At 39.0% G+C, this 16,680-nt stretch overlaps 1 protein-coding gene across 7 annotated transcripts in view; it reads left to right on the top strand.

Moving 5' to 3' along the window:
* CPEB2 (cytoplasmic polyadenylation element binding protein 2) overlaps positions 1-16,680 on the top strand; it is an 84,925-nt gene that overhangs the window by 34,532 nt on the left and 33,713 nt on the right. For 5 of the 7 annotated variants that reach the window (XM_077815833.1, XM_077815834.1, XM_077815840.1 and 2 more), the window contains exons 5-6: positions 9,399-9,422; positions 15,340-15,510. In XM_077815833.1, coding sequence (XP_077671959.1) covers positions 9,399-9,422; positions 15,340-15,510 — 195 coding nt within the window. The remainder of the gene's footprint in view (positions 1-9,398; positions 9,423-15,339; positions 15,511-16,680) is intronic. The other 2 variants (XM_077815835.1, XM_077815837.1) reach the window with 1 other exon arrangement.

Here is a 16,680-nt window from a genome sequence, read left to right as displayed (position 1 = left end):
ATTGGTTCCCCAATGCTATTTGGAAGTTAGCAGTCAGCATAATAGCTATAATTCTTTAAAAGCATTAAATATATGTAAATTTTATTGCTCTTATTAAAAAATCATTTAAAAGCCTGATTTCATAGATGGCTTTTTAACTGATTTAGTCTTTTTTAATAGAAGGACACTCCTGTCAGGTATTCTAGGTTCTTCTTTGTGTGGCTCTGCATATTCCCAGTTATGGGTAATAGGCTCCAGCGATCGGCACAGCAGTAGAACTTTCTCCAAGCAGTGCTCGTTACAGTACACATGGGTTCACTCTTGTCCCTCCTCTCAGCATCTTTGAACAAGCCAAGGGCAAGACTATTTAAGGGGATGCTGCACACTCTACCACATCAGTTCCTTCCAATTACTTGTGCCAGATGGAAGTGAACCACTCTGGCCTTCAGATCTGAGGGTTTTTTTTCTTCTTATACTAGTGTTTTAGATAATTGTTGATAACTTGAAATGTTAGTTTAATTAGGGTTTGTGGTTATAATTAGTTTAGTACAGTTGTTTGTTTCCATGTGACAGAGAAATGGAAGAAGAAAACTTCAGTATTTAATAGACTCTTATCCTGCTCAGCCATCTTTCCAGCACCAAATGACCACATTGATTACCTTAAGGATATGTCTAAATTGCAGATAAAAACCTGCAGCTGGCCTGTGACAGCTGACTTGGGCTCAAGCTAAGGGGTTGCTCAGTGGTTTGAGCATTGGCCTACTAAACCCAGTGTTGTGAGTTCAATCCTTGAGGGGGCCATTTAGGGATCTGGGGCAAAAATTGGGGATTGGTCCTGCTTTGAGCAGGGGATTGGACTAGATGACCTACTGAGGTCCCTTCCAACCCTGATATTTTAAAATTCTATGAAAATAGACTGCAGGTGTTCCAGTCTAAGGAAGCTGCCAAGCCTCTGGGCGATTGTCTGATCTGAAGACTGAGGCTTGTTTCAGATCTGACCGCCTCATCTAGTAAGGTTAAGGTGCCTAAAGGATTCCGTGATCCGTCTCTTTGGTGGTTCAGGCTTCTGTCTGTTTTATCAGAGCCTCCTGTTAAAGCTGGTAAGGTGTTTGGAGGCACAGTCAGGTCAATTGGCAATGAAGGAACCTATAATTAAGCCTCGATTCCAACTATGTTGGTTCAGAAAAAGATGAGGGAGAAGACAGCCACTGTTGGCTGTGCCAGATCCCATGAGTCAGATTTATTGGATCCATCAATATGCATGTGTCTTCTGCGATTCCTACTCTGAGACCAAAGTCAGTTTTGCAATTGGCTTCACGTTCCAGGGTAATGGAATGGAGTCTCTCTTCAGATCCAATGATGCCTAAGCCTGTCAGAGTGGCATCATTGCCCACTCCTACTCTGGTGCTGATACCAGATCCAAAAGACAACTATTGCTGTGGTGGCAGATGAATGTTACCATACAGCATCTGAGTGTTCATCAGATCTGAGGTGGGGGAGAGGAAAAGAGACTTAATTGGTTCTGATATCTAAATCTCCTTCACCTGAAAGGAGGGGTAGAGAGGAAGATATTATGAGCCTTTCTCCAGATCCCTCTTTGCCTCTTCCTAAGACTCCTACAGGATCTCCAGGCAAAACTTTCTCACTTTTTAGGTCTCTGCATCCACCAGTGCCATTGCTCTCTCTGGTAAAATTCATAGTGGAACTGAAGTTGGCGCCACAGTTAGAAGAGGATGGAGAAAGAGTTAAAAAGATCTGAACCATCCAGATGTATGCCACCTACTTCTAGCTTTCCTCAATCTTTTGGACAATTTGTGTCTTCTAATCCTATAGGTATATTCCCAGATCCCATCGATTGGAGAGACTGGCCTTCCTGGGCTCAGTGACCTTATTGGGCTACCCCATGAGAGTTCTTGACTCATCCACCTTATTGATGAAGTAGTGACGTCCTTTTTGAAAAGGATCCAGCTGCTGAGGAATCTTTGGATCCAATTTGACCAGATGCATCTGCAGCTCAGATTGGTGGCCCTTAAAACTTTTTCTGAGGAAGAGGATGAGTAGTTAGTTCACTTTTTGAGCAGGATCAGGTGAATACAGAATTTGTTGCCTGATAAGCATATGGCATTGATTCTGTGTTGTCTCCTTCTGAGGATGTTTTACAATTCCATGAATTATTGGATCATATTGTATTGACTTTGAACTTCCTTTCAGTTGTTGTGGAAGAGGCATCACATCCAGTATTTGACAATTTTTGGTGCTCCTTCCAGGAATAGAATGTCTTTACCAAATTGGATGGTCTCTTGTAACCTGCTAAAGCTGTTAGGCTAACAAGAAGCAGGGATAACCCTATCTCTAAAAAGCAGACAAACTTTATCAAATACTGCATGAGGGGTTTTAGTATTTACATACTCGCTCCATATCAAATGCTCTGATGGTTGCAGCAGCCAGTAATAGATTTAGGCCTGGTCAAGCCCATTTGACTCCAGATTATAGCGAGAGGGTTTTTTCTTTCTTCTCTGGGGATTAGGGTGGCTAATTAGCAGGCAGTGATGGCCCATTATCAGTTTCACTTGTGGGAGAAAATAGCTTTGTTTGTGCAGAAGTGACGAGATGATCAGAGAAGACTGGCCAGTGAAATATCGGCAGAGGGACAAAATGTGGCAAAACATGCTCTCAGGGCTTCTTTTGATGTTCCTGCCTCTTCATTCAGAGCTTTGGCGTCTGCTGTTACCTTGAGAAAGCATGCATGGACTGGATACTAAATGTAAAGATAAGCATCTCCCCTTTGAGGGTGATGGTCCTTTTGGTAGTAAAACGGACAAATTACTAGAAAAGTTAAGAGACCTGGTCTGCTGTTCACTTGATTTATATCCTGTTCCTAGAAGGAGACCTCCTACCTCCTTCTTTTCATTACTAGAGACAGATTTATCCTCAGTTTTTGACTTATTTTTCATCTCAGAGATGTTGCCTACATCATTAGACTACATCATCTTTTCAGTCTCAACATAAAAAGAAATAATTCAGATCTAGGCCTAAATTGAAGCAATCTGCTCTTCCTGTTTCGTCTTCACTGACTAAATGGCCACAGATTTGACATGAGGCTCAAGGGTCCTTCTCTCCCTTTGTCTGGGGACAGATTAATCCATTTTTATCAACAACTGGAGGTTTATTACATTGGACAAGTGGGTCCTAGAAATAATAGTAAAGGGCTATGCAATATAGTTAGAACAGTTCCCTCTTTTCAGTTCCCCTATCCTTCCCTTTTCAGGATTACGAGGTTATTCTTTTGTCAGAAGTTCAGAAATTGCTTCTGATATGTGCTGTGAAAAAAGTACCCAAGTATCTATGGGGTCAAAGGTTTTAGTCAATATTTCCTGATCTAGAAAAATGTTGGAGGTTTATGTCCAATTATAGATTTAAGGAAATGCAACAGGTTTGTTTAGAAGTTTCATTTTGGAGTGCTAACCCTAGCCTCCATAATTGCCTCATCTTCAATTATGGACTCGTTCACAACTCTCAACTTAAAGATGTTTCTATTCAGCCCAATCATCGGAAATGCTTCCATTTGATTATGGCACAAAATCCTGCCATTTGAGCTCTGTACAGCGCTCAGAGTCTTTTCTGTATTAGCAGTGCATCTCAGAAGATAGGGTATTTGTCTAATCCTATTTAGAAAACTGGCTGCTGAAGTCATCTAGTTTCCCACCTCCCTTTTTACGGATTTTAGATTCTTTCTGAATGTAAGAAAGTAAAATCTATGCTCATCTCAGGAAATCTGGTTTTATATGGTCTATAATACAGTGGTAGGAAAAGTTTTCCTCACAGAGGAAAGACTTCTGAAGATAGTGTGCAGTCTATTTTAGAGATTTGTCATTGATCCCAGGCAGTGATTTTCTTGTTGGGTCTGATGGGTCTTATGGCAATGATTACTTATCTTATTCTGTTTGCATGCCTCAGGATAAGGCCAAAGCAGCATGGTTGGCTCAATCTTACAAGCCAAATCTGGACAGTCTTCATACGTTAATTGTCATGCCTCAGGACATTTTTTTTATTCTTTGTGGTGGACAAATTGTGAATTAATCTTTTCAAGGAGGTCCTGTTTCATCTCCCCTTGCCATCCAGCACATAAAATCTGTTGCATCTAACAATGGATAGGGAGCTCATCTGGACTCTTTTATAGTTCAGTCACTTGGTGTCTCAGGAAAAGAATTTTGTACTTAAACATTTTAGAAGTACGTGTCATTCTTCTGGTTGTCAGATCATTTCTTCATCATGTAAATGGGAAGACGGTTCCGTTAGCGACAGACAATACAATGACTATGAGCAATGTCAACAAACCAAGAGGCACCCATTCTTCTCTGCTAGGTCCTGAGGCAGTCAGTCTGTGATAGTGGTGCATTCTTCACAGTGTCTATCCAGGCGAACTGCATCTAGTAGTGGAGAGCAGTGTGTTCACAGATGAGCTCAGCAGAAGCGGTTCTCAGATGCATGAGAGATCACTAAAGGATCAGGTGGTGCAAGAGGTTTTCTCCAGCTAGGGTCAGCCCCGTGTTAGACCTGCCTGTGACAAGGTTCAACAAAACGTTTCTCTTCTGATCAAGAGTGGGAAAGGGCAGTCACTTGATCTTGGATGCTTTCCTAATGCACTGAGGGAGAGCCTTCTGTATACTTTCCCCTCCTTTCCATTAATTCAGAAGATAAGGGGAAAATAAGACAAGACAGGGCAAGAGTGATCCCGATGGCTCCAGCTTGACTGAGACAGCAGTGGACAAGTTCCAGCAATCGGAGGGAGTCTGTATCCGCCCTCTCTCCCCCCCAGCACCACCATTTCTAGACCCGTTGTCACAGCAGCGGGAAAGGACTCTTCATCCAGTCTCTCCATCTGACAGCCTGTAATGTCAGACTTCGACTAATCTAAAATACTCTTGTTCCTTGTTGGTTCAAAATGGGTTGCGTAATTCTAGAAAATAATCTAAGAGGAAAGATTATTACTTTAAATGAGTTAGATTTGCTCCTTGGATGCAAGGCAAATCTGACTCACCAGTTACAGCTTCTATTTCCTGTATATTGGAGTATTTTGTTGTATTTAAAGTCTGAGGGTCTCTAATTCTTCTTTAAGAGCTCATTTAATGGCTTTCTCATCTTATCATGCTTTGATGGCAGATCATTACTTGTGCACAATACAGCTAAAAGGTTTACAAAGGGGTTATCTAACTTGTACCTCCCCTTGAGAGATCTGTTTCCAACATGGGATCTTAATTGGTTTTAGTGAGGCTTATGAAGTGCCTTTTGAACCTTTGGAAGTGTGTTCCTTATTTTAACTATTAAAACTGTGTTTATTGTTGCTATAACATAAGTCAGAAGGGTGAACAAATTACAGGCATATCTGCCATTTGCTATTTTTCATAAAAACAAGGTGATTCTTAGACCTGATCCCAGGTTTTTATCAAAAACAGTATCCGAGTTTCACATCAGTTAGACAACTAATTTACCAGTGTTTTTTCCAAAGCCATGTGCTAATAAAGGGGTATCTAGCCTCAAAAGTATGTAAACCAGAAGAGTTTGAGTGTGTTCTTTAAACAGAACTAAAGAGTTTAGGAAGTCATATAGGTTATTTGTTTCTTATGCTAAGAATCATATGGGTTACAGTGTATCTGCTCAGCCTATTTCCAGATTGGTTAAACAATGTATTCTTGAATATTACAAGTTAACGGCAGTCCCAGTGCCTACTACTGTGAGATCTCATTCCATGAGGGCAGTGGTAGCATCTTTAGCGTATCTTAAACATGTTCCTAATGGGAAATCTATAAAGCTGCTCTTTGGAAGCTAGTCCGTACGTTATGCTTTGTATCTGGTTTCAAGAGCAGATGCTAGATTTGGTAAAGCAGTGTTTTGATTGTTGTTATTTAATTAGAACTCTACCTCCTGAGTGTTTTCAGCAATACTAGTAAGACTACCCACAAGTGGTAATATGCAGGGCCACTTGAAGTGAAGGTTACCTACTTGTCACTGGAGTTCATTGAGATGACTGCATATTCACACTTCCCACTGACCTTCCCCCTGCCCCTTTCTCAAACCCCTATCTTGGTTTCTCTTTTCCATTTCCAATAGTTGCTATTCACCTTGTCAACTGTTGGAAATGGGCCACATCCACCCTACTTGAATTGGCCTCATTAGCACTGACCTACCAACTTGGTAACTCCCATCTTTTCATGTGCTGTGTATTTGTACCTGCCTACTGTATTTTCCACTCTGTGCATCTGATGAAGTGGGTTATAGCTCATGAAAGCTTATGCCCAAATAAATTTGTTAGTCTCTAATGTGCCACAAGGACTCCTTGTTGTTTTTGCTGATACAGACTAACACAGCTACCCCTCTGAAACTTCTCAAAGGAGGGGATCAGTTTGGTCTAGCATGATCTACTTTTTTTTGTAAAACCATGTTGTATTTTATCCCAATTACGGTTCACTTCTATGTCCTTAACTACTTTCTCTGGCAACATTTTGTTCCAAGACTTTGCATGCTGTTGAGGTCAAACTAACAGACTTGTAGTTTCCTACATCAGTTTTTCCCCCTTTCTTAAAAATAGCAAATCTCCAGTCACAGGGAACAACCCCTGAGTTTATGGATTCATTAAAAATCCTTGCTATTAGGCTTGCAATTTCATGTACAAGTTCCCATAATATTCTTGGATGGAGATTATCTGGGCCCCCAATTTGGTCCCATTAAACTGTTTGAATTTGACTTCCAACTTGGATGTGGTCATTTCTACTTCGATATTCTCATTTCCATTAGCCACCCTGCCACTGCCCCTAACCTTCTCATTGCCTCAGTTTTTTAGTAAGGGTAAAATATTCATTTAGGTGTTGGACCATGCCTAGATTATTTTTTAATATCCACCTCATCTTCAGTGCTTAGTGCTCCCATTTCTTCTTTTCTTTTTTATATATGTGGTTATAGAGCCTTTTTACTATTGTTTTTAATTTCCTTTGCAAGGTCCAGCTCTGCTTGGCTTTTGGCAGTTCTCATTTTTCCCCTATGAATTCTCTCCTCCAAGAGGTATTTTTCCTTGCTGATCCATCCCATCTTCCATTCCATTCAGGCTTTCTGGTTTGCTTTAACCTGTTAGATACACTTGCTCATCCAGTTTGGTCTGCAACCCTTTCCTATGAAATTTCTACCCTTGCTTCGGATGCAGGCTTCAGATAGCTTCTGCATCTTGACTTAAAGAAATTCCAAGTCTCCTCCACATTCAGATCCTTGAGTTGTTCAGTCCAATCCATATTCCTAACTAATTCCCTTAATTTTTTAAAGTTTGCCCTTTTGAAATCAAGGACTCTAGTTGCAGATCTCCACAAGGAGAGTGAACAATGTGATGGCAGCAAATGTCATGTTAGTGCCATGTTTTGTTTTCTTTGTTTTCTCCTGGCTGGGCAAAGTACTCAGACTTTTTGGGGGATATTTTGGCACATTAATGTAACATTAATACATGTATATTAAATATCCTAGCAGATGCACCATTTTCTTGCAACTACATCATTGTTTTTTAAAATAATAGCGGTTTTTTCCACTTCCGGTTTTATTTTTATTTCCAAGGGTTCACATAAAACATAAGGATGTTGTGTGCTACCAAAACGTCTTTCATGAGAAGCGAAAAGATTGTCTTAACAGTATGAAAATTTGAGAACACAGCTGATCTGGTTTGGATGACGGAAGGAAGCAAAACTGAATGAACAGAGCAGAGATAATATTAGCGTTTGTGCCTGAAGGGGCTTATTAGTATATATTAGGCCAAGATACTATTTTTATATTACCCGCGTGTGTGTGTGTGCACGCGTGCGCGTGCCACTACAGTCATGCTAAAAATTGACTCATCACTATGGGCTTGATGCATTTGGATTTTCCCTTACTGATGTAGCTGTATTTGTAAAAGGCAGGGGGAAATACGTAATTCTTCCAGGTGACACTAAAACATGACTTCAGAATGAGTCCGGTACAATATAGCTAGGGAAAAAATGTCTGAGGATTCAAGAGTAATAAGGTTAAATTAGAGGAAAAAGTATAGGGGGAGGCTTTTCAGAGTTCTATAAATAACCTGGTAAATCTCTTATAGGAAAGGGCCTGTAGAAGAAAAGGAGTGTGATGCTAAATAAAATTAAAGACAATGTTTGTGCAAATGGGCATTACTGTAATACATATATTGGATAATATCGAAGTGGGGAGAAGAATAAATCAGAGGAGGTTATTTGGTTTCTGAGATCATCTGCATATCTACGGCCCTGATCTTGCATTCTGTGGGTGGATCTGTGCACATAGTCCCATTGAACTCAAAGGAGCTTTGAATGGGCACAGAGGGTTCATAAAAATGTTTTCTGTTTAAATAATTACTGTAGTTAGAAAATTTTAATATATTCCCGTCTTGTCATTAAAGAAACTCTGCTCAAGTACTAAATCTGTGAAGAAGGAACTGAAAATATTTTTATAAAAGCATAGTGCTGAAAGACAAATTATACGTAATTTATTACTTATCATTCACTTCTTTACATGTTAGTAGTTTGCTTTTTTTACTAAAAGGCTAGAATGCTGAAAAATAGTGTCAGTGTGTTGTGTGAAATTTTCTGAATTGTAACCATTACCACAATCTCTTCATGAGTCCTGTAACACTCAAAAATGAGGAAAATCTTGATTTAGTGGTAGTTTATTTAACTTCGTTGCCTTGGCTTTATGCAAGTGTTATGCAATGTTTATAATACAATGTCGTTTCTTGTGACTTGCGCTCTGATTTTGTTTAGTACCACAAGGAGTCTTTTGTTTAAAACAAAACCTTGTGCTTAATTTTCTGCTAGCTCTTTTCATGGAAAAGGAAGGTCATGGCTTATAGCATTTGTATTGTCACTGCAAAGAACTGTACAAACTGTTCCATGGACCAGGATGTTTCTCTAATTCATTTAACTCTTACTACACAGCTTTAAAGCAACATTTTCTCTTTATTAGCAAAACCTTGTACGTTATTTAAATTCTATCATAGAGTCTGAGGCAATGAGCTGAGAAAGACAGAAGCTAAATTAAAGAGGTTATATTAAATGTAATAATACAGAGAGAGAATATAATTAAGAAGAAAATTGCAAAATTATGTAAATTTTTAAAGAAAGAAATTATCCAAAATTATTTTGATATATGTAAAGCATACTCTTTTATAGCCAGTACTTGGTGCATAGGCAACAAAAAAGTAAAACAGCACAATATTTGAAAAATGGCTTTAGTTTAATGTGATCACATATAGGTATATCAGTAGCAACTTCTTATGCGGATTAGTGCAGTTCATCAATTACCCACACAGTTCTTCGTATAATTATTTTTATATGTGGGCATGGTACAGTTCTTTGACATTTTACAATTTGTCCTTTGTTTACATGCAGCAAGGAGTTATGGGCGAAGACGAGGTAATTCATTTATGTTTGCTACAGTACAATTATTCTGATTGGACTGATATTGATCATTGTGATTAATTACTCCAGATTATTGACTTTAGATTTGTTTTGTCTGCATGTTTAATCAGTTTTTGCAAAAAAGTGGTTTGTTTTGGTCATTGATTTCTTGTGTTAGTGAGTTTGAATCACAGATCTTTTAATCAATTAAAACATATTGTAGCACTAATCATAATTTCACTAATGCTTAAAGTAAATATTCTCTGTGCTATCTTTATTAAAAATATACATAACTCTGATTTGTTTTTCCACAATTCTTCTTCCCTTAACACTTCATATAAGTGATGGTATACACAGCTCTGTTAAAAGAATTGTCACAGGCTTAGTAAAGAATTGTGGAAAAAATTCTGAGAAACCGCACACAGGGGACAAGACAGCTGATGCAAATTGGTATAGCTCCCTGGATTTCAGAGGAGCTACTCTAATTTAACCACATGAGAATCTGGCTCTTTTTCTCTATATAAGCTTCATTGAGTGTAATATGTGAATCTCAAGATTTTTTTGATAGATCCAGATATTAACAAGATACAGATATTTTCATGTCTAAGTCACTGGTTCACATCGGTCCTAAGTCAGTACAGACCATTGTCTGATAGCCGCTCCTTAGTTCCCCTTTAGAGAAATGAACTGATGATCCAGTCCCTACTGTTCAGGTATCCATATAATAAAATACCACCATGTTTCACAATTTCTGGAAGTTTCAGCACAGGCCAATTATTATTTAGTGGCATTAGGAATTGAATTACCTTTTTGCTGCTAGTGTAGCATTCAGTAGTCAAGTATTATTGCTAAAGCTGTGTAGAAAAGCTCGCAGTTCCACTAATTGTTTTTTGATTAGAGAACTAAAGTGACCTTTGCTAACAGTACAGTACTTTTTTACAGTTGTGGCATTGCATTATTTGTTTTAATTCTATATATTGTGCTAATTCTTTAAAATTTCCAAAATAAATTTTAATATTGAATTTAGTGGAGTTGTTAAATGCATATTCTTGATATATATTTAATACTGTTTGATAGCTGCACTATATACATGAATGAGAGAGGTATCTAAACCCCTGGTTTGTTAACAATTACAGCTGTATTTTGAGTTTCTTAGTTTTCATTGTAGATATAGGATATGAAAAAGCAGCGGTAAGGAATGGGAGGAAGCTTTTCATACTCTCCTGCATCAAAACTCGGGTGGGGGCAGAAGGCATAGGAAACTTAAGAGCGGACCCTCCTGTGAATGTTTCTCTTAGGTCAGAGGGGCTTGGAGAAGGGGAGGAAGAGACAAGGAGTTCAGCCTCCAAATCTAGAATATCCCTTGACTCCACAGGGGAAAAAAATGTACCACTGCATATGTGTCTTGCCTAAACTCAAACTCACTTTCCTCAGTGTCAGCTTGACTGTCTGAGAAGCCATGCTTGCCATTGACTGTCAACTCCACTTCTACTTCAAAGATGCCAGCCTTCAGTGCCCACTAGTCAAATTTTCCCAGAAATGCCTTTTGTGCTTTCTCCCTCACCACTTTATTATGCATGGAAGGAGTTCCATGCAAATATCTTCAGTCATTATATTATCTTCCTTCAAATATCTCCTTAAAAATCACCTCTATGCAGTGCCAGCATAATGTTCTACAGTAGCTAAGCCAGTAGTGTGCTGTGACTGCTGCTAAATGTATTTACCTTAATAGTCTGTGCTACCTTATGCTCCCCTTGTCTTTTTGTTGTATCTGCTGGTATCTCTTCTTATACTTAGATTATAATCTGTTTGGGGGCAAGGATCATCTTTTTGTTATGTATGCATGCAGTGCCTTTCATAATATGGCTCTGATTCCTGACTGGGGCTTCTAAGCACCATGAGACAAATAATGGGGTTCCTCAGCCACCTCCCCCAAATCCAGATTCCCTAGTATCCTCTGGCTCTTGAGTGATCCTCTGGAGAGGAATGGCTTCTACGTGGTTGCCTGGCCCCACCAGTCCCCAGTGGTCCCTGAATTCCTCCAAGAATTTTGCTTAGGGTCCATTTTGGTCAATTTCATGGACATCGTATTTTAAAAATCATAAATTCCATGGTTTCAGATATTTAAATCTGAAATGTCATGGTGTTGTAATTGTAGGGGTCCTGACACAAAAAGGGGTTGTGGGGGGGTCACAAGGTTATTGTAGGGGGGTTGCGGTACTGCTACCCTTACTTTTGCGCTGCTTCTGGTGGCAGCACTGCCTTCAGAGCTGGGTGGCCAGAGAGCAGCGGCTGCTGGCCAGGAGCCCAGCTCTAAATGCAGAGCCACTGCCAGCATCAGCACAGAAGTAATGATGTCATGGTATGGTATTGCCACCCGTACTTCTGTGCTGCTGCTGGCGGGGTGGTGCCTTCAGAGCAGGGCCCCTGGCCAACAGCCACCGCCCTCTGGCCGCCCAGGTCTGAAGGCAGCACAGAAGTAAGGGTGGCAATACTGCAATCCCCTAAAATAACCTTGCAAACCCCCTCCCAACCACCTTTTGGGTCAGGACCCCGCAGTTTGAGAAACGGTGGTTTCCCCCATGAAATCTGTATAGTATAGGGTACAAGCACACAAAAGACCAGATTTCACAGTCCGAGACGTATTTTTCATGGCTGTGAATTTGGTAGGGCCCTAATTATGCTGAAAGGGCCTTTGCTAACAGCCAGACTTCTTAAGGTTGAAGGTTCCAAATTGCAGTGTGGGCAGCAGCTTAGTTTCTACAGACTTCCATGTGCAGTATTGTGTTCTTCTCCAGCCTGTGGCTTTGGAGTGGGAAAATCTGACAGAACTGGCTATTGCCTCTCCAGATCCATTGAGTATGGGATCCTTGTATATCTGTTGAACCTCTGCAAAGGGGCTTTTAAGATGAAGGAGGAACTTGCTTTCCATAAAGTTGTCACGTCCTTCTTCCAAAAAAATTATTTAAATAAATGATAATTATAAAAATGAAATGGGAAAAAAAGAGTGATCAAGCAATACTTTTATGCAGGGCTTGACAAATCCACTCACCACTAGCAAAGTAGGAAACTCCTGAGAAACTTAGGACTTACCCTAAAGTTAAGCTTTCATTTTACAAAAAGGAAATTTCTGGCCTTTATCACTGCAAAGAAAACTTTCTGAATAGGAATCAAATATAAATCTCTATGCAGATAGTTCATGTTTTCAGGTTGTGTAAGAGAGAAATCCTGGCCTTAGTGCACAGTCTGAGAAGTTGAGCAGATGCTGAGGAGTTCTCTGAAACGTAATAGAAGAAATCATTCCTTGCTTCCTCCCTCTTCCTCTCCCTCCTCCTTATTCTTCCTGATCACTTTTGTAGCAGCATTCTTATTATATGGCTGCATTTCTAGCCGAATGGTGGAAGAGGCATCCATTCTGTTTGAGTATGCTCTATATGGGAAGGAGAGTGGAATTGCATTACCTTGAAATCCCTGCCTCCATTTGTCCTTATGAGGTGTTAACTCTGAAACCTCTCTCACCCCTCAAAATTGCTTTGTCAGAAACTTTCAGAGGTTTCAGCTATTCCCAAACCCTACCGTATACTTTGAGCACTCATAACAAGTAGGATAGATCTGATTAATGACTTCCTAGATAATTTGTCAAGAGTTGTTTTATACATGCTAATTACAAAATCATTCTGCTTTCTTAGAATTGAAACCTATGCCCAGTTCACCAGCATCATTTTATTTTTTCAAAAATGACATTTGTATTTTTAAAATTTGTTACTGAGCATGCTTTTTTTTTCTTCTCCCTCAGCCTAATCAAACTATAAGCAATTGTAATATACAATGTGTTCATTCACTGGATAGACCCTATCACCACAACTTGAAGATGAGCCCAGCGATGCATGAGAACATAAGAATGGCCATACTGGGTCAGAACAATGGTCCATCTAGCCCATTATTCTGCCTGTTGACAGTGTCCAATGCCAGATGCTTCACAGGGAATGAACAGAACAGAGCAATTATCAAGTGATTCATTCTCTATCATCCAGTCCTAGCATCTGGCAGTCAGAGGCTTAGGGACACCCAGAGCATGGGGTTCATCCCTGACCATCTTGGCTAATAACCATTGATGGACCTATCCTCCATGAACTTATCTAATTCCGTTTTGAACCCAGTTATAGTTTTGGCCTTCGACTTCCCCTGGCAACGAGTTTCACGGGTTGACCTGTGCGTTGTGTGAAGTACTTCCTTTTGTGTGTTTAAACCTGCTGCCTATTAATTTAACTGGGTGACCCAGGGTTCTTCTGTTATATGAAGGGGTAAATAATATTTCTGTATTCATTGTCTCACACCATTCATAATTTTATAGACCTCTATCATATCTTCCCCCCTTAGTTGTCTCTTCCAAGTTGAACAGTCCCAGTTTTTTAATATCTCTTCATATGTAAGCTCTTCCATAGCCTTAATCATTTTTGTTGTCCTTCTCTGTTCCTTTTTACATTTTTAATATATCTTTTTTTGAGATGGGGTGACCAGAACTGCTTGTAGTATTCAAGGTGTGGGTATGCCATGAATTTATATAGTGGCATTACAATATTTACTGTCGTCTTATCTATCCCTTTTCTAATGGTTCCTAAAGTTCTTTTAGCTTTTTTGACTGCTACAGCAAATTGAGCAGATATTTTCAAAGAACTATCAATGACTCCAAGATACCTTTCTTCTGTGGTAATAGCTAATTTAGCCCCCATAATTTTGTATGTCTAGTTGGGATTATGTTTTCCAATATATATCGTTGATAAAAGCAAAGTAATGAATTTCATCTGCCATTTTGTTGCCCAGTCACCTAGTTTTGTGAGATTCCTTTGTAATTCTTTGCAGTCCGCTTTGGACTTAACTATCTAAAAGAATTTTGTATCGTCTGCAAACTTTGCCACCTCACTGTTTGCCCCCTTTTTCTAGGTCATTTTATGAGTATGTTGAATAGCACTGTTCCCAGTACAGATCCTTGGGAACACCACTCTTTACCTCTGTTTTGAAAACTGACCATGTATTCCTGCCTTTTGTTTCCTATCTCTTAACAAGTTATTGATCCATGAGAGGACTTTCTCTCTTTTTCTGTGACTGCTTACTTTGCTTAAGAGCTTTTGGTGAGGGACCTTGTCAAAAGCTTTCTGAAAGTCCAAGTATGCTATATTTGTTGACCACCTTCAAATGATTCTAATAGATTGGTAAGGCATGGTTTCTCTTCACAAAAGCTGTGTTGACACTTCCCCCAACAAATCATGTTCATCTATGTGTCTAATACTTCTGTTCTTCGCTATAGTTTCAACCAGTTTGCCTAGTACTGAAGTTATGCTTACTGGCCTGTAGTTGCCAGGATCACCTTTTGGATCCTCTTTTAAAAATTGGCGTCACATTAGCTCTCCTCTTGTCATCTGGTACAGAAGCTGATTTAAGCAATAGGTTACATACCACAGTTAATAGTTCTGCAGTTTCATGTCTGAGTTCCTTCAGAACGGTTCGGTGAATACCATCTGGTTCTTGTGACTTATTACTGGTTTAGCTTATCAATTTGTTCAAAAATGCCTCTGTTCACAGCTCAGTCTGGGATAGTTCTTGGATTTGTCATCTGAGAGAATTTTAGCTTGCATATTCTTTAAGTCTTAACATGGTCACTTAATAAAGAAGATACTTTATTTAAAAACAAACTAATGGTTTACTGTTGGTTTAGAGTAAAGAAACTAAAAAATTTAATGTAATATTAAATGTTCTATCTATAAGCATGGCATCTGGTGATTCTGAATTTCCTTTCTCATTTTGTTTTTTCTTTATACTAATAATATTTTTTTGCCTTCCACATTGTTTTTTCCCCTTTTCCTTGGGTTACATGAAGATCATAACCAACTACAAAATTATTCTTTTAATATTCATTCTTCTTGTGTTTTAGGTCGTTCTTCCCTCTTCCCAATAGATGATGGTTTGCTGGACGATGGCCACAGTGATCAAGTTGGTGTCTTGAATTCACCTGCATGCTATTCAGCTCATCAGAATGGAGAACGGATAGAACGTTTCTCTCGGAAAGTATTTGTTGGTGGCCTTCCGCCAGATATTGATGAAGGTGAGCTGGCTGAAACTGAATAGAATTTGGTCTGGGGCGGGAAGAAAGGCCGCTTATTCTCTTTAAAGTTAGATGAATGAATTGAAGTAACACACAGGACCAAATAGATCCTGGTGTAAGTAGGCACAATTCTAATTGACTTCAGTGGGAATTGCACTTCTTATGCTGAATTAGGTCCTGAATGTGACCTGCCTTTAAATGATATTTCTTTATGAAAATTATATACATTGTTTTCAGAGAATAAAAGCAATAATGCTAAGGTGTAAATCTTATGTACATGTTGAAGGCAGAGAATTTTTTTCTTGAGTCAACTTGTCATAGCTGCTCAGTGTTTCTATTGTTGTATCTTCACCTGAATTAATCAGAATGATAGTTCAGCATAGAACGTTACTCATAAGTGGCCTGTCAAGTTACTATCAGAATGAACTGAATGAACTCAGACTCATGATTTTGGTGGCAACCTTGTAATTTTTTTACTTTGACTTCTTTAACTTCAATTCTTCCTCTCTGGCCCACCTCCCTACATGGCATACAAAGCAACATGCTATTAAAATAACCAAAGTGTGTCTTTCCTGATATCATGAAGTGTAGTTTGAGTAGGTGCCATCCAGAAGTTTTGGTGTTGATATGATTGTTTCCGCTCATGCTTTTGGTCCTGTAGGTTGTGTAGTTCATGTTCCACACCAGGGGTCGGGTTTCTTGTTAAAGGGTAGGCTGTTCATTTGAATGATATATTCCAAATTAGGTAGGTCTCTTCTGCCCATCTCTAGTGGTTTTCCACTAGGTAAATTAGGTAAATAACATATTCTTATAGTGAATGGGATAGAACTCTGGTTTACAGGAGTCCATTTTTTTCAATTAAAAAAGGCTGTCCAGTCCAAAGTTTAAGAGCTATGGCTAAATGTATAAACAAATGTATATACTATCTCACACATTGTTCTACTGGAATACATCTAAATATTAATAATTGTACTTTACACTTTTATATAATACTTTTGAACCAAGCATCTTAAAAGGGTTTATAAAGATAGGAGTTATCCACTTGTATCTGTAGGGAAACTGAGGCACAGAAAAGCAAAGTGACTTTTCCAGTGCAGATAGCAAGTGATTTGACAGAACATGTTCTAATATGTTGAATATAAAATGAATTGTTTTCTGTTGTATTTGGAA

The sequence above is a fragment of the Eretmochelys imbricata genome, chromosome 4 (genome assembly GCF_965152235.1).
Source record: "Eretmochelys imbricata isolate rEreImb1 chromosome 4, rEreImb1.hap1, whole genome shotgun sequence".
In the NCBI taxonomy this organism is placed as follows: Eukaryota; Metazoa; Chordata; order Testudines; family Cheloniidae; genus Eretmochelys; species Eretmochelys imbricata.
This window is presented reverse-complemented; position numbering and strand designations above follow the sequence as displayed.